The sequence below is a fragment of the Marmota marmota genome, unplaced genomic scaffold, assembly GCF_001458135.2.
Source record: "Marmota marmota marmota unplaced genomic scaffold, marMar, whole genome shotgun sequence".
In the NCBI taxonomy this organism is placed as follows: Eukaryota; Metazoa; Chordata; class Mammalia; order Rodentia; family Sciuridae; genus Marmota; species Marmota marmota.
Genome location: NW_025999949.1, coordinates 12,097,673 through 12,116,791, shown reverse-complemented (window position 1 = coordinate 12,116,791; position 19,119 = coordinate 12,097,673). Strand labels below are relative to the sequence as shown.

The 19,119-nt window shown below is 32.0% G+C and overlaps 1 protein-coding gene across 6 annotated transcripts in view; it reads left to right on the top strand.

Moving 5' to 3' along the window:
- The window catches only part of Csmd3 (CUB and Sushi multiple domains 3), a 1,105,037-nt gene that overhangs the window by 1,075,479 nt on the left and 10,439 nt on the right, over positions 1–19,119 (top strand). For all 6 annotated transcript variants that reach the window (XM_048802035.1, XM_048802036.1, XM_048802034.1 and 3 more), the window contains 7 exons: positions 3,207–3,386; positions 4,929–5,102; positions 8,104–8,277; positions 9,200–9,273; positions 13,551–13,662; positions 16,012–16,191; positions 17,718–17,783. In XM_048802035.1, coding sequence (XP_048657992.1) covers positions 3,207–3,386; positions 4,929–5,102; positions 8,104–8,277; positions 9,200–9,273; positions 13,551–13,662; positions 16,012–16,191; positions 17,718–17,783 — 960 coding nt within the window. The remainder of the gene's footprint in view (positions 1–3,206; positions 3,387–4,928; positions 5,103–8,103; positions 8,278–9,199; positions 9,274–13,550; positions 13,663–16,011; positions 16,192–17,717; positions 17,784–19,119) is intronic.

The following is a 19,119-nucleotide window of genomic DNA, read 5'->3' as shown; positions in this document are numbered from 1 at the left end:
TCATGTGCCCTACAAATGGATTGGCTGTTTCTTCTTGCCAAGATTCAAATTCAATCTCTAAAAGCACTGTCTAGAAAATAACCATTTATAGATGTTGTCAATTGCTCTTCTTAATTAGTAATAATGGTCAAAAAAATATAAGATGACTTAAAATAAGTTTTTTTTGAAAGAGAGAGAGAGGAGAGAGAGAGAGAGAGAGAAAATTTTTTTTTCAATATTTGTTTTCGGTGGACACAACATCTTTTTATTTTTTTTATTTTTATGTGGTGCTGAGGATCGAACCCAGTGCCCCACGCATGCCAGGCAAGTGCACTACCACTTGAGCCACATCCCCAGCCCAAAAAATAAATTTTTAATAAAAAAATAAAAAGTGAAAGTATATAATCATTTTCACATGGTTATAAATTTTGAAACTGCAAGAAAGAAATATCATTTTTAGTAAAGAATATGATTATTTAATTTCTTATCTATTTCAGTTGTATCATTAAAAATATTTTTACTCATCCATAATCACAGGAATAAAAATCTTTCTGTATACAAAACTCTAAATAGAAGTAAGATAGAAAGACTCAAAAGTTTTATTTCAATAAACTGTCTTGTGGGCTCCAAAAATTATAAGATTGAGTATCCTTAATATCATTCTTTAATTTAAATGCTGTTACTCATAATTGTAAAACTTCCTGGGCTCAACAGGTAAGAATAATATGAAAAAATATTGCTATTCATAAATCTTTTTAAAATTTTTTTTTAGTTATTGATGAATCTTAATACAAAATAATAAATACAATTCAGTTGAAGTCCCATATTATGGTTTTCCATGCCTTAACCTGTTCTTAGTCCTTAACCTTGTGAAACTAGTCTTGAAAATCAGAATCATGTCCAGTTCCCCTGGTGTTGAAGATTGAACACCTGGGAAATGTCAAGACAAGAGAGAGAGAGAGACTCCTCTAGAGAGGAGGGTGTCCAGAGCTGGTGCCCTGAGGGAGTGGGGGTATCCTGTACCTTTTATAGGTTTTAGGTTTAATTTCTTCTTGTTTCCCCTCCTCTTCTTATCTTGCCTACCTGGTGACCAAAAGGGTGATAAGAGAACTGTTCAGGGTTTACCTCTCCCTGTTTTTTTTATATCTGGCAGAAAAGGCAGGAAAGGAGCTACCCAGGGAGTATTCATGAACAACTCCTTGCAGAGAGAAACAATTCCCTGGAGGCAGGTAACCTTGGCAACAAGTTTGAGGAGAGGGAAGTGCTCTGGAGGTATTAGCATTGTATTTCCTTTTGAATAAACCCCTATCTTCCTGACCCAAACATTAATTAACTACGCTGACTGTCTCAGTCTGACTTGGACCTCCAAAATATTGAGAAATGTTAATTTAAGAAAGATGTGGAGAGATAAAGAGAGAGAGAATGGCAGAGAGAGAGAAGAGGAGAGGAGAGGAGAGGAGAGGAGAGGAGAGGAGAGAGGAGAGAGGAGAAACATACACTGACTCTGAGTTTTTCTTTTCTTTTTTGACCTAACAGTCCTGCTAACCATCCAAATGATTCCAAAAGCATATTTTTATCTCCAAGTCCAAATTTTTACTTAAAATATAATTCAGTTTACATGAGTGATGTACATATTTTATGAAACCATTTGTTGTGTAGANGAGGAGAGGAGAGGAGGGGAGGGAGAAAGAGAGGGAGAAATAATAATCCAAGTTTACCTGGGAAAATTACTTACCCTTTAAGAATAAAAAGACTTGGTAGATTAAAAGGCAAGTCTATTGCATTGTTTTTAATCTTCAGAAAATAAAAACCATAACTTGTATTTTGCTTTTTCTTAGCTGCCTGAAAACTTTTACCCAATTTGTTGACCAAATCTTACTCAAAATTTTTGCCTCAAAAAAGTTAGCACTTTTGTAACTTATTCATAATCTTTGATATATTTCATTTTAAAATAGAATTTTGTGTTATTTGTATTTTCTAAGATTTTCTCAAATCTTTTGAAAGTTTTTAGGTAGTGTCATAAATAAGTCATTATATTATACATGCAGTGACACTTGGGTATAAAAATCAGTGCAGTTGATAATCATCCCATGCTAGAAACTGTATTTAGAAACTAATGCTCTTTCATGGCCATCCTAAATTCTTAATAGTTTTATCTTTGAATTTGTGTTTTATAACTGAATTCCAATGGGACAATGGAACATGTGCTGAGAACTTGGAATGAGCACTCTGCCTCCCAGTATTCCTTAGCTAGGTCCTAGGCTTTGGCTCCTCACAGCCTGGTAGCCCTGACCCTGTTTGGCCTCCCTATTCTCATTCTTGCTCTGGGACCATCAATGCTTTTAACACTGCTGATTGATTGTGTCATTAGTAGAGAGAGGTTCACACTTCTTTGTTGTCCTTACCTTCCAGTGGGGGTTGATTGCAAGTGTGGAGGGTTAGATGGTATATGCATGGTGTGCTTGAGGGCAGAAATATCCCTGTATTAGGTTGATAATACTATGGAATATTGGTGAAGAATTTGGATTGGAAGACCTCAAACCCATCCAAGTTCAGGTAGCAAGTACATTTTAGGGTAGAGGTTGCAATTTTTTGAGGGTTGCCTTCTGCTTGGGTTGATAATTATTTGTTAGAAATGGGAAATTGATTTACCCCAAACGAGTAATGTTTTCTTTTTAAAAATTTGAGCCCACTGAGTGTACAAATCAGGCATACTACCCTATGTGTAATCATTTCACATTTTATATTCATTCAAAAATATTTCTTTTGTCTTAGCATTGTTTTGATTAAAATCTATTGCTATATCCAATTGAGTGATGCTGTGGGGAAAACATGCTCTTAGTACAGCAAGGCACATGTAGGAGTAAAAATTTCAGATACTATGTTAGAAATCTGATTCCATAAGATGGTTTTTCTGAGGTCATATAATGCAGGTTAAAAAGGGTTACTGCATTGGAATTCCCTACAATGTAATAGAATATTTACCTAGACTTTTAAGGTTCTAAGTGATAGTTTCTGAACTATGTGTATAGAATTTTTAATAAGCATACCTGATCATAATCAAGAACTGCAAGTATGTAGTTTAAATATGCTTATGTTTTATGGTTAAAAATGAAAATGATAACTAATTTCCCCTGCTTATGTATTAAGTGTACCATATGCTTACTGCTTCTCTTCATTAAATACATGCACATTAACCATCTGTTCTTCTAATTCAATACTGATAGTTATCAGTTGTGGAGACCCAGGCATACCAGCCAATGGATTGAGATATGGTGATGATTATGTGGTTGGACAAAATGTTTCTTACATGTGCCAGCCAGGCTATACGATGGAATTAAATGGTTCCAGAGTCAGGACTTGTACTACTAATGGCACATGGAGTGGAATAATGCCAACTTGTAGAGGTATGATGATTATTTTATCAACATTTTCAAGTGGTAACCACCACATATTTCCTTAATTTTTATATGAAAATTTAAAGTACATTCAGTTTTTTTTTTAAATTTTCAGTTTCATTCTTTTTCATGGTACTAAGAAATGATGTATACATTTTTCTTTAAAAGCCTATTGCAATATACAGGATTTAACAATGATATTTTGAAAAAAAAAGCATTATATCTTATTGTAAGTGGGAACAATGAATGCAACAAAAAAAAAACCACAAATAGAATGTACTTTGATATATAATCACCATTATTACTTATATTTATTGGTGAATATTTTGCAAAGAATGTAACTTTAATGAATTATAACTAATTTGGTAAACCAATAAGCCACTTTGGGTCAAGTCATTTAAAGATGGGGGAAAAAACTTTCTCTAATTTAGGAACAGCTAGTCTGAGTTATAGAACTGTAATTCTTCTAAGAAAAGGGAGCACTTGTTTCTTCAAAGAATGCAAAATTTAATTATTTATTTTCTGTCTATATGGATTTAGATTTGCTACTATATGCTGTTTATTTCATCCACTGGAAATGTTTTCCTAATAGTTCCACCAATTTTTATGATTATTTGTGAATGCAGTGTCAATTTGTATTGTTTTATAATGGTTGAATTTTATAATTCATGTATGTTTGTACATGTCTATGAATTAATAGTTTGCAATAAAAATAATAGTTTCGATGTGCTTGACATTTTTCTGGATTATACACTTTCTGAATTGGATCACTATAAATATACAGTTAGTATATTAAAAATATATGAACAGACAAGTTTATAAGTTATACATTCATTAATCCACACTGGCAATTGCATTGTTAATAAACTTTAAAACTTATTTATCTATGTTGCTATTCATCATAATACTATCATTCTCATTTTTAGGCCTTGAAATTGGTACCTCTCCTATCCCTTTCATTTCTGCTACCTTAATCAACCTGCTTTTGTTTGAGGACAACTTAAAACAATTTAAACCAAATAAATTTTTAAAAATTTAGCAATGCATTTATAAATTCTATAATAGGTTTTAGCATAGGAACCTAAGTGGTTATGGGAATCAATTCGACTATTATAATAGACACGTGATCTTTACTTTCCCAACTGCTACATAACTATTTCTAAATTCCTTAGTTACAATGCTGATAACATATATAGCCAAACCACCAAGCTCTTTAGCCTAAAAGTCTTGAAAAATAATTTTATATAAAACCAATAATTTATCAGTTGTAGTAGTATATAGCCTTTCCTTAACTGGCAGGAAGCTTGCTATTTTGTAAAAGAATCTCTGACAACCAGTAGCCATTATCTTGCCAAGAAAAAGTAGCATCTTGTAGGGATTAATTTCAGGGATGTTTCAGGAATACTACTAGGAGAATAAAACATGTCACATAGCATTGTCCTCCAAAAGGTTAAATTAGCACATATGCTTCCTCTAATTATATTTATTTATTGTTTTTACACTCAGGATATTTCAACAGCTGTGTCTTAATCACTTTTAATGTAATTGCAGCTGTTACCTGCCCAACTCCACCACAGATCTCTAATGGAAGACTGGAAGGAACAAATTTCGACTGGGGCTTCAGTATTAGCTACATCTGTTCTCCAGGATATGAACTTTCCTTTCCTGCTGTTTTGACCTGTGTAGGGAATGGTACCTGGAGTGGAGAAGTACCTCAGTGCTTACGTAAGTATAATTTCCATATTATGATGATGTGTTAAAGTGACAAATTTTCAAATTTACCAGAACAGATATGAGGTTGTTAAGCTCCCTCCAATGCTTAGTTAAAACTCAAATTTAAAAAGTCAGTATTTTCCAGCATAGCTACTCTTTATATACTCCTTTTATGCTTATTGTATTCTTTCTGGTCTGTCCTCATATCTTAGGCTTAACTGTTTTGATAAACTTTTCAAAATATGTTTTTCAAAATTTCCCCACAGACCCTCTTAGATTATTTCTGCAAAATGATTCTTATTTATATCCAATTTATCTCATTTGATTACTTTTTAATTTCTATCCACAAATTTATTTTCACAATAAACCTATGCCACTTTTACATGTTCATTCACATTAAGTTCTCATGATGATGATTGTTTTTGTACATCTAAAATTAACAGGGTAAGCATAGAAATTACAGATCATTATTTTTAGAGAGATTACTGTATACCCCCAAAGCATTATTTCAGGATTAATTTGTAAGAATGTAAAGCAAAACAAAAATCACATTTATGTTACACATAAATTATTGTAGCATGGGTTGTAGACAGTTAGACCCTACTTAGATGTTAACCCAACATCAGTAGTCTTTGGTTTACTTAAATGAAAATCCCTAGGTAGAAAACTGAGGGAATAACACAGTGGGGAGAATTGAGTTTTATGGCTGTCTCTCCCTCCTCTCTTTCTTATTGCACAAAAATAAGATACTGAGATGAATGACTCAATAGAAATATGCAAGAGAAACACTTCAGAAGTAGGCCATTAAATAACTTAATGATAGAAATGATTGCCCAAGCTGAAATGCTCATTGATGAAATTCACTGAGAAAGCATGCATCAAATTCAAAATATGCTAGATGTATGAAATTTAATAAAACAAGGTTCCTAACCTTCAGGATTGAGATTATGCTGCCAGAGTGCTTGAATGCAGCAAAGTTTATAATATCCTGAACGATGGTGAAAATTAAAAGAAAACACAATAAACCAATGTTTGTATTATTTTACCTGTATTACTTTACTCTGGAAAAATTTGTTTTGTTTTCATATATATTCAATGATTACTTTCATTTTTTTAAATTTTCATTTTTAAAATTTTTCTTGTAGTTGTAGGTGGACAGCGTGTCTTTATTTTATTTATTTTTGTATGTGGTGCTAAAGATCGAAAACAGTGCCTCACACATGCTAGGCAGGTACTCTGCCACTGAGCCACAGCCCCAGCCCCAGCCCAATTACTTTTCTTTTTAATTTTAAAAAAGTTGTTAGAAAAGAGATTTGAAAGTGTAGGTTTATGTTAGAATACTTCAGAGAAGGTTCTTTGAATAGTGAGCCCCAAAATAAGGTATTCTATGGTGAAGGTAGGCATGTACACCAGTTGACCTGGGATCCCTAATTTTTTCTTGTTTTCCTGTCAGGTAGCCTGTCCAGTTAGAGACCCTTTCACACTGCCCAGCCTACAATAATCCTAAGGCAACACTTACTCTGAAAAATATATGGTTGTTTTCTTTGCTTCACAGAGAAATAAGTTTTTAGGTGCTGAATCTGCACATTTAAAAATTGAGTATATTTCAAAATGGATAAAATAACAAAGCATACATTGTGAAGTGTGACCACAATAAAGGAATTGAAAGCATTTGATGTAGGTATATTTGCCTGGGTTATATACTAGATCTTAAATGATTTGATCTTATATGCTACTACACTTCTGCAGGCTCATGCTGGTCCAATCATATTGGCTTCCTTATTCTTTGTCCAGCTTGTTGGATATGCCCTAGCACAGAGCTTTGGCATTAGTTTCTTCCCTATGCAATGCTCCCTTGGAGAATCAGCATGGCTGAACACTGTTTCCTTTCTATCTTTTCTAGTGAGATACCTTTTTGCCAGTTTATGGGACATTTATCTTTACTTCTTGCTACCCACTATGCACACACATACCGACATGACAGGTTTCTCTTGAACTATTTTTTTTTTCTTATAGAGCTTATTGTCTTCCCACATACTACCTTTCTTTCTTAACTTATTTATGTGTTTATTGTTAGTTTCACTTTAAGCTCTATAAGGGAAAGGATTATTTACTCTTTGTTTACTGATATGTCCAAATGCCTAAACCCACTGAAAACAGTATTTGTCTTTAGCAGGTAATAAATAGATTGTAAATGAAATCATGTAGTCTATTTGTTTAGACTAATAAACACTACATTATTAGAGTAGTTGTTGTAGACCACTGATATTTCTTAATTCCATATAAATTTGGACTTTGATGGCCTTCATTTCTCTCAAAAATATTCAGCTTTACTTTGAAGAGGAATGGAACAGGATATTTGGATATGGGATTCAAGTGTTCAGAGTACAACAAATAATCATATCTTTTATAGATATGTGTGAAAGGGTGGTTGTAAGCTGAAAGTAGTGGCTCATGTCCTAAATCCCAGCAACTGCAGGACAATGGAAAGTTTACAAGTTCAAGGCCAACCTGGGCAATTTAGTGAGGCTCTAAGCATCTTAGTGAGACCCTGTATCAAAATAAAAAAGTAGAAAGGGATGTGGAATATATTTCAGTAGTAAAGAGCTCCTGAATTCAATCCCCAATTTGAAAAAAAAGGATAGTTGTAAATAGCAAGCTGGAACATTGTGGTGTGACACAGCTATCTAGAGTCATACCTTTTCAGTATTCTCCAACTTTCCAGAATATAAGTACAGATATATGATTTGATTCTCATCAATGTAAAACAAGGATACAAAGTATTTATGAAGGCAGTATGCTAGAAAAATATATGAATACAATTATTTAAATATTATACTGAGTTTTTCATTCACAATGCATTTATGTAGATCTATCCCCTTAATTAGGATAGATTATTATGGACAATATGCCCCCCTCGTGCAGTATTTCTGTGAGTTGTCATCATTTTTATAAACTGTTTATTCTCCTGACTCTAAAGTTTTGCTGTAAATATCTTTATTTTAACTTCTAGCCAAGTTTTGTGGTGACCCTGGTATACCTTCCCAAGGAAAACGAGAAGGCAAAAGCTTTATATACCAGTCAGAGGTTTCATTCAGCTGCAATTCTCCTTTCATACTAGTGGGATCAAGCACCAGGATATGTCAAGCCGATGGCACGTGGAGTGGCTCATCACCTCACTGTATAGGTAACATTCATTAAAGGCGTCTATGCTTACTAATTTTGGTACTAATAGAAAATGGTTATAATTTATGGTTTTCTTTAAAATCTACATTTAGTTAAATATGAAAAAATATGAAAAACAAAATATAGAAGCAATTAGAAGACTCTAAAAATGAATATTGGTAGAACATGTTATTATTTTTAGCACTTTAAACTTCCAGAGAAAGACTGAAGTAATTTCGCTGTATATCAGTAAAATGAAAATAAAAAATTTTCAGAATAATGGCATTATTAAATACTATGAATTATTTAGATATTTATAGCTAATTATGCATATTAATACAAAATGAAACTTGCTCCAAAAATATCCAAAAGATATGGATTTCAAAATGACTGTAAATACATTTTTGTAATTGTAACATTTAATGGCACATTTAGTATACTAACCAAATAAGCTGTCATGCAAAGCAGCTGAGAGACTACCTGCTCTACCATTCTTATAACTGAATCCTACAGATGTCAGTTAAGTGCAAATTACTAAATCCTGCTTCTTTAAATAACTTACTTTTTCAGAAAAAATATTTCTCTATCTGAAATCGTAACTTAGCAAAGTCCTTGAGGAAATGTTTTATGCACATGTACTTCTTTCATAACCTTTATTTTCCTTAACTTTGTATCTCCAGGGTTAGTTGAGTGTCAAGTGCTTTTAATATTAGAAGGGTTCAAAGTTCAAATATTACATAATAAATGCCAAATGCAGTCTACCTGAATTTCTTGCTTTAACATTAGCAGGATTATGTCCATGGAGAAGTGCTATTAGATTTATATTCTTTTTATTATTCAGGATACTTTCATTAAACCCCAGATGACTTAAAATTGTTTTGTATGAGAGAAATGTATCTATTATAAGTTTTAAAGGAATATTATGTTTTTAATCTTCACTTTAGAACCCACTCGTACCTCATGTGAAAACCCAGGAGTGCCACGGCATGGATCTCAGAACAATACGTTTGGATTTCAAGTGGGTACTTAAAATAGATATTTCCATTTAAGAATAAAACTAGGTAGAAAGGCTTCTTTGCTTCAGGTGCTTATAATCTTGATGACACAAAAAGAAAGTGTCATGCTTATCTGCATTCATGAATACTTGAAAAAGGCAATCTGCAACAAGAGAGTGGGAGTTAAGGAAATCAGGAAGAAGGAAAGCTGCTTCAAAAAAGTATGTTGAGTGCTAAGGATATGGCTCAGTGGAAGAGCACTTACTTAGCATGTGTGAGGAACTGGATTAGACACCGAGGGCCACAAAATAAAAAAATAAAAAAAAAAGAAAAAAAGAAAAGGCTGAATGAATAAGAGGATAGAATGAAAACAAAGTAAAGATAGCAGCAAGTATTAGAAAATCCATAAGCAAGACAGTATGGAAGGGATAATTAGCAAGAATAAGTGAAGGACTAAATGAGTAAATTCTGTGGAGAGACAGAGCGGAAAGGTTAAAAAAAAAGGAAAGAGGTTAAAGGAGAGACTTCTGGGACAATAGTAAATGTATAGATATGGTTATTTAATAAAACAATTATTGCATATAAGACTAAAATATTTTTTAGACATTGACATTGATGTGGAAAATTTCTGGAAAATATTTTAATCATACCCTATTACTATACAACACAAAGTCAGATTGTTGTATTAGAATACTCTAGCATGCCCAGTAATGTGAGGATGATGACTTACTTGTTTTTTCTTTGTCCAATTTAGATTTTATGTAGAGATTCAGCAAGTTTTCTGTTACACAGGTCTAAAGGGAGCCAAAGTGCATACAGATTCCAAAAGGAAATAGCCAATTTACACATTACCCAATTGCTTTGTGTTGCAGAGTTTTCTAAATTGTGCTATTTTGAGTGAAATTCAGTGTGAACCTGAAGAACATCCATTTCTAAAGGAAGGGCTCATCTAAAGTGCCATATTTTGTTGCTAAAAATAGTTTTCATTTATCTACAGTTCAGGCACAGTGTGAGCATTGATTTTATAGTGTTTCCAATTCTTCTGGTTTGCCTCAGTCTGGTCCAGATAATACAAAAGGGCAAAAACATGTCTTAGTCTGTGTTATATCAGTGTTTTTAGAAAGCCATATCTCCATAAAAGGTTTTTATCAATTGATCTAAATCCTGAAAAATGAACAACTAGCTACACACATGAATTCTCATCATATAGGCATGAAAATGAAAGAGAATGTGACTTTGCTTTGATCACAGAGCAAGTTAGTGACAATATCTTGGGAGAACATAGAATCTTACTATTAATGTCTATGCATGAAATCAGGCTGTTTTCTGAAAAATATAAGCCCTTTCTCATATTATTTGAGATAATGGAAATGGAAATGAATGATTTTAGAAGAATTAGCCAAAAAATTGAAAAAAATAATTAACTCTCCATTTTAAAAATTTTATTACATAATCATTGAAAGGTTTTATTACCATTTAACCTAACCCTGAATATATATTATTTAGGCTAACAAATATTTACTAGAACATTAGATTCTACCTAGATAAATACAAATAGACTAGATTACAAATATGATAAAGTCTAATTTATTATAATTATATCAATGTCTATTAAAATTAAAAATATACCAAGTATGTTAAATTGGAGATATCAGCTTTCTTACATGCATGTTTTTGGTGTATATATAAATTTGTACATACTACATATGTTAACTAAATGTGTATCGAACCAACACGAATTAAAAATGTATGTAATTCTAACTAATAACAATTTATTGGTGGATTCCAAATGAATATGGTTTCATTGGTCTCATAAGCAAAAGGTATAAATTCAGAGAAATTTTTGCTTGCAATTAAAAAATCTATGTAGAGCTAGCTTAAGCCTAAAAGGTGTTATAAATCATGTGCAGGTATGTTTGAATCCCCAAGAGAGAAGTAATCCAGGTGAGAAACAGCAAATCCAGAATCTAGGTACTGGATAGTATTAGCCAATGTTTTCACTACATTCAGTTTATCTGCCTCATTTTCTATGTCTGTAGATTGGCCATATGGACAAGGCAGCATCCTTTCTATGTACATCTCAGCTATACAGAGAAAGTGATTGTGACAATCTTAGTTCTACCTTTTCAGAGAGAGTGAGAATGTCTCAAGTGCGTACTCAGCCTGGTTTGATCAGGTGGCCAGTAGTAAGGAAGTAAAATTATAGCTATGTTAAGCACACTGCAAGTATGGGCAAGAGAAAGTTAATAATTATAGGGGCACTCAAACCATTTTTTTAAATTTCACTTTTTGCTTATATAGATTTACATAGTAGATTTTATATAGATATAATTATTAACATAAATATATATCACCTCTTGCTAGAGACCATGAAAACTCTAATTGAAAAATGTACTCAACATAATGCATTTTTTGTACCCAAAATATTAAAAGTTGGAATAGTTTTGACTGAAAATAGATTAGTAGTGAATAGTTGTAGCAGTGAGTCTAGGAAGAAATAACTGTCAAAATGATTGATACAACATCTAGATTAATTATGGAGTAAGTGCCAAATCTACATATTTAATTAACTGTATCACTCTTTAAATTGAACTCTAGGCAATGGAATATACATCATTTGAATTTAGAGTTTTGTTTCATAAAGGTATTGTTATGGAATATTTTAAATCTGATACTTCAGATACTTAGCCATAAGGTATTTAACCCTATAAAATTACCTAATAATATCCAGTTTGTAATTATGTGTAATGTCCACTATATAATTGAAATTAATATGTAAGTAATTGGGTAAACATGTTACTAGTGTTTTGTTACCTTAAATTATAAATATGAATTATTAAAAACATATTTCCATTGAAATAGTCTTATATTTTTTAATATAAACTCATAAGTTTTTAACTTTTTTAAACTAGGAAGCTCAGGACTAAAGTTGTGAATAATAGTGGGTGAAAACAGAGTCTAAGGGAGAAGTCATGAAATAACTACTGAGCATTTGCTGGGGGCAGTCTGAAGTGACAGACCCTGAATATCACTTACCTTGTCCTTCACTTATAGTCATTTAATAAAACTTGTTGATTTTTCCTTATTGTATATTCTGAATTGATGACTTCCTTCCCAGGCTCACTGCCATGAATTAGTTTAGCTTTCATACAATCAAACCTCCCATGGTAGTGCCAAGATTATCAATAGAATTACTGCTCTTCATTTTTCTAAATACCATAGCCTGCCATCTGAGACCCTTCAATACTGATTCTTATGTATGCTCTGACTTCATCATTACAGTTAGAATTTATTACAAACATACTCTATACCAGGGTGAATTGGATTATATATCCTATTTTGTCTATCATTATATATAGATAATAGAATAAATCTCAGAGGGGAGATAAACTGACTCAAGTAAGGTCAGATACAGAATTAAAGCCAAGTCTACAGTACCCTGGGGTTATTATTTGCTATATCTCACTGCTTTCCACTTTATGCAGCCCCTTCCACCCCAACTTCCTTGCTTACTTTGTGAACCATTCATGCTGACCAACTGTACTCTTTTTTTCCTATAATGGATGATATGCATTTTTACTTCCATACATTTTCTCATCATATTCTTGACTTCTCTAGTTTTATTTCAGTCATTCTCAAATTCTAGTGTTAGTTAAAATCACACAAAGCTCTTGTTAAATAAGATTGTTAGACTCTACCCTAAGAGGTTCTGATTCAGTGAATCTGGGGTAATGCCCCAGAACTTGCATTACTAATAGACTTCTGGCTGATAGTTATAACATTACTGGCCTGGAGACCACATTTAAAAAAACTACTGTTCTATTTATTTATTGTAATTTCTCATAACAGTACAGATTGCATGACTTCTGTATCACCATAACCTTAATAACCACATTTGCTCTGATCTCTTCTTGTACTCACCATCTTTAAAATTCATATACCTCTTATGGTGTTATTTTTATGTTTAAACTTACAGATCTTTATTTATCTTTACCTATTTTGCTGTCTATCTTTTTATTTATATGTAGTTTGTGGACTTTGGATATCATATATTTTCTTCAAATTCTTATAACAAAAATTTGGCACCTTGTACTTATTGGGTACTCAAATATTTCATGATGGTATGTAAACATAATCATGAATTTTACCAATTTTCTTTTAAAACACATTTCAAATTTTTGTTTTTACCACAACCATACAAAATTTTGTCTCAAAGTATTTTCTCACCTGCAGGGTTTTTTTTGTTGCTGTGTTTGAAATTTCATTGGGACATGTTATTTTCTCTTTAATATGCTTATAGGTAGGAAGTGTTGTACAGTTCCACTGCAAAAAAGGACACTTGCTCCAAGGATCTACAACCCGCACTTGTCTCCCTGATCTCACATGGAGTGGGATTCAGCCTGAATGCATTCGTAAGTATTGAGAGAAATAATACTTATGGGTAACAATTTATATACATTTTTCTTCCATATAATAAATGTGTGAAGTTGATTTTATATTATTATGTTTTTTGTATGTAATTTTAATACCATGTCAAGACCCAATGTCCATTGGGAAGGAGCCTTTCTAAAGAGATCAGAAGGCATAAAGTGGAATTTCATTTTTTTTTGAACTTCATTCTTTCTATTCTTTTTTTTTTTCTGGTATAGCTCTTTAAATTGTGTTTCAGTCACCTGATAATTATAGGTGATGATTAGTTTTTGGTATCATACATGTGTACTTATCAATCTAAAATTGTTTGAAATACAAGATGTTCCAACCTATCGACTTAGTTTTTTAGTCACCTGTAAAAAGATTTTCTGAGAATCTGAAGGAAATTAGAAACATCAATTAAAAAAAAAGTATTCATGGATACTTTGTAAAATTTGAAAACTATTTCAAGATTTGCTATACTCTCAGTGGTCACTGATCTCAAGTTGAGAGCACTTGCTGAATGGATTAAATAAGATCATCAAATAGTGTTTATCTGATAATACATTTAAAATATATTTCAACTGGTCACCTTCTTCTCTCTTCTTTTCTTCCAGTTCCCTCTTTTCAAATCCTCTCCAATCTTTTAAATTATGTGTCTTTTGAGAGAAAAGAATAGAGTATGCTGGAGCAGAAACACTCAGTAGGAAGGTATTTAGATTTTAGGATTTGCTTAAGCCCCAGAGAAGCACTGTGAGTTTGCTCTAGCCCTTTTCAGGACTGCCTGAGTGATCATAAGACCCTTCCAGACCAGTAGCTTACTTAGAAGCAGCATAACACTCCAGTGAGACATCATGTTATTTCTCTAGTTGGCTTATACTTACTAAAATGGCAAAATTTCTTAAAGGAGAAATTCTCTGAATAATTGCTTTTCTGTCCTATACTAGGTTTTTTTTTTTTTTATAGTAAATCAATGTTCTTTGATGACCTAAGTTTGGAATATGATAATTTAAATAAAGTTTAATAGCTTCTATTACAGCTTCGCATTTCAACATTTCTAGTATGTGCATAATGTGGGACTAAAGAATACAGTAGAGGCAGACTCTGTTTATCCTTATTGATATTTACTCCATGAGTATTAAAGTAGTTAAATTATAAAGTAATTTTACTAACTGAATTACATTAAATATAAACTATTTAACAAAATATTTAGCACATGGTGCAAAAATTGTTAGCTATTATTTATAGCATTATAAACCTCTGTTGGGAAACAAGTGGAAAATAATATTGTTTTTCCAAATAAATTTTTCCACAAAATGCTTTTCTCAGAGACCACCCTTAAGGATATCTGTACATATGAAAATATGTTAAAAACTTCTGTCTATGTAAGAAGGAAAATTTCTTGTAAAAATGTATTTCTGATTGAGAAAGAGTGGTGTTTATAACACAAGCAAACTGTGGGGAGGTATGGTGGATTCAAAATAGAGAATTACAGTGGAAAGAAAAATGGAAAAAGGAGACAAAATGTTAAATGAATGAAATGGTACTTCTAGCATATGAACCCCAATATGGCCAGGAATGATCCATGTATTAAAAAGTTGTTAAAATGTATTTTTTACATAGGTAAGTATTACTACCAAGGCAATATAATCAGCTATACTTGTATTTATAATTAGAAACTATTTTTATTATTTATAATAAATACATAAAAATCATAAAATAATATTCTCTAAACTTAAAAAAAAAAACAGAAAAACAACTTGACTCTAGGGCCAGTCATAGTAGTATAGATCTATATTCTCAGCTACTACTGAGGCAGGAGGATTGCAAGTTCAAGACAAGCCTGGGCAATTTAGCTAGATCCTCTCTCAAGGGGAAATAACAACAAAAAAGATGTGGGGATATAGCTCAGTGGTAGAACACCTCTGGATTCAGTGCCCAGGACTGCACAAGCAAATCAAATGTAAGCAAAACCTGAGCTTGACAAAACTTAAAAGGCATCTTACCATAGGACATTTAGATCCTTTAATATACTTTATTATTCATTGTGACTCTCTAAAGTGGTGATATAGTATACATTTATGAGCTTAATTAACCATAGTAAGCTTTTGTTCCTTTTCCTGTCTCATTTTCTCTGTTGTCATCTACCAGTTTTCCTGATCATTTTGTTAGGAGATAGTAGAGTATTAGTATGTCACATTGATACATTTTCCTTGGGTTTTTAGGATAACTAATCAAATATATATTTCAATAATGTAATTAAAGGATTTTAAAAGTTATATTGTGACTCATTTCAAAATTTATTTAGAATGCATGTAGTAAATTAACACTGTTCTCTTCTCTTAATATAGCCCACAGCTGTAAACAACCAGAAACTCCTGCTCACACAAATGTAGTAGGAATGGACCTTCCATCTCATGGGTATACACTAATTTATACCTGCCAGCCTGGCTTTTTCTTAGCAGGAGGAACAGAACACAGAGTGTGTAGATCTGACAACACCTGGACTGGAAAAGTTCCTGTTTGTGAGGGTAAGTTTTCTCCATAGAAGCTTTTAACACAAGAGGTATACTATTAGGCCTTCCTTGGATAAAAGAGACAGAAACTTATTTCCCATTAGCTTAAGAACAAGTGATATTAGTTGACCAGCATTGAGAATAGGAATTATGTGAATACTTCTGTATCCCAAAACATAGAAATATTATTCAAATCTCTCCATAATGTCTGATTGCTGATTTTTCTTGTCTTTATTCCTTCTTTACATTCTCTTTTCAGGGTAGGTGTATTCATTTTCTAGAGCTGTTGTAAAAAGTACTGTCCATAATATTCTAAAGGTTTAGTACTGCATCATCTTTTTCTTTTATCCTGTATTCTCTCCTAGATGATCTCATTTTAAGTCAATGGCTTCATTAGTCCCTTGTATGTAATTCATTTAGAAATTAATGTCACTAGTTCATTTGCCTTCTTTTGCCTTCAGACTTAAATAGTCAGTTACTTCCTTGACATCTCTACTTGAATTTCTCAGACATTTCAGTGTTCGATAGATGTAAAACTAAACTTGTAAATTTTCTTTTCCCATCTAGACTTCTTCTAATATTCTCTCTCAGTGATACAGCCATCATATAATTTTATACACTAGAAATGTAATAATCTGCCTAGATATTATCCCAAACAAATCCACCACATTTTCAATAGCTTTCTTATGCTGTTTTATCACACTACTATGGTAATACAGTTTAGGATTATCTCTACTGGGACGATTGCAACAGCTGCTTAACCTCTCTGGCTATATCAGTATTTGTTCTCTTCAAAATATTCTCCACATCTGCAGCCCGAGTGATATTCACCTGAAGCACCTACACCTAAATCGAATTTTAAAGCTATCACAGTGTTTTTGTGATAGGTGCTGTACAAAAACCACATGTTATAGCTCCCACAACTTTGCATTCCCCTGTAGTACTCAAATGATTTCTTTGGTTTTGGGCTGCCTTTGGTCTGACTGAAAAGATTTCACCTTTGTGTTTATCCAATACCTGGTACATCATGAGCTATTTTAACCATTTTGATTCTTTATTTTTTTACAATAATAAATAATATAATATAATACATATATAAAGCACAATTTTTCATATGTCTGGTTGTATACACAGTATATTCACACCAATTTGTGTCTTCATACCTGTACTTTGGATAATGATGATCATCAAAATTCCACAAATGTGAACCTTACACAAAAAATGTTTGCCTTTTGTGCGTACCTTCAGCCCTCAGCTTCCATGGCAGAAGCACCTATTTCTATTAGTTTTTGTGTCTAATTAAAAAAAAAAATCCCAAGATGATAAGACAGCAACAATCAGCCACTTTTCCCACTGAACTATGAAGGAGATAATTACTAAGGCTGTTAGATAAACAAAAAGTGTTGAGAAGATGAGTGAGATATTGTGATGAACAGGACATTTTGGAGAAAATTATGTAATATCTCAATAGAATTGTGTTATACTATGTGTTTGTGTGTATTAATTATAGCAACTTTTTGAACCCTTGTTTGTTTTCATAGCTGGTTCCAAAATACTGGTGAAAGATCCTAGACCTGCACTGGGAACACCCAGCCCAAAGCTAAGTGGTTAGTAATTTAATTTATTTTTTTAAAAAACTCATTATGTCTAAAATCAGTCTACTGTTTTTTTGATAAAGTGACCAAATTTCTTTGGAAAAATATATCTTTGCATGGAAAAAACTATGTATCTTACTATATCAAATTTGATCATTTGTGATATGATATTGAATTTAAAGTAGTGTAAGATTGTGATATGTTAAGATTTCAAAAATGTTGTTTATAGTTCTCTATGTAAAAACATATTGTTAATAGATTTCTCTGTAAATATTCCTTTGAAGAATATCTGTAAAGAACATAATATAATGAAAATACTTTAATAAAAATATTAAAATCAAAGCAAGATATTATTTAAAAATTTAAACATGTATATTTAAAAAAGAAACAAATCCACACAATAGATCAGCAGCTTTTAGAACTTGTACAGTTTATTTGTAATCATTGGCTCCAAAAAGAAAATTCAAGTACCCAGCCATCATTAAGAACATGGACTTTAAATTCTACAATCTTGATGCAGTTCTCATCTGTGAACTCTCTAACCCATGACCTTGGGAAATTATTTTATGTGTCTGAGCCACCATTTATTTATCTATCAAAGAAATAATGATTAGATTATTATATAATGAACTTCATAAGAATACAGTGCAAAGTGCTTAGCCCATAGTAAATGTTCAATATATAAAAGCTACTTTTTTTTGTATTATGATTACATTTCTGTGATATAAATTAAAAGTTAAAAATAAAAATAAGGACTTAACATTAAGTGTTTACCTTGTATACAGATTTGGCTTACTTGCATTCGACCAAGAACACTGTTAGGATCTGATTTTACTTGAGTTCACAAGTTCTCAATGTATATGCTGTCAAAGTACAGTGCTAACAAATCTCTAAGACTTAAACTAATTTATTCAACATTCAATGTAAACATGCTGATTGCCACTATGAGAGTAAAAGAATTTGTCAGCATAAGGTAGAATTAGCAATGGGGTCTAAAAACCATAATTGTCAATCAGAACCCAGAATTTCCCAATGGAGATTTTTTATCTGGGAATAGGTGGGTTCTCTGAATGAAAGCTCTAGTACATCAGATATAAACCTGGAACATCTTGAGTAAAATTAGGCAATGACCAACCAATTGTCAAATCAGACAAAAAGTGTAGAAAACTGAAGAAAGCCAGAGAATTCGTACATTTGATCCAGTATCCACATATAAAGATTTCTGTATCGATTATAACATGCTCATGAGATAACTATAATAATCAATTGTATATTAAATAAACAAATCCAAAAAATTTTCAAAGCAAATTTAGTCTTTCAACCTGATATTTGGCCATGATACAGTTAA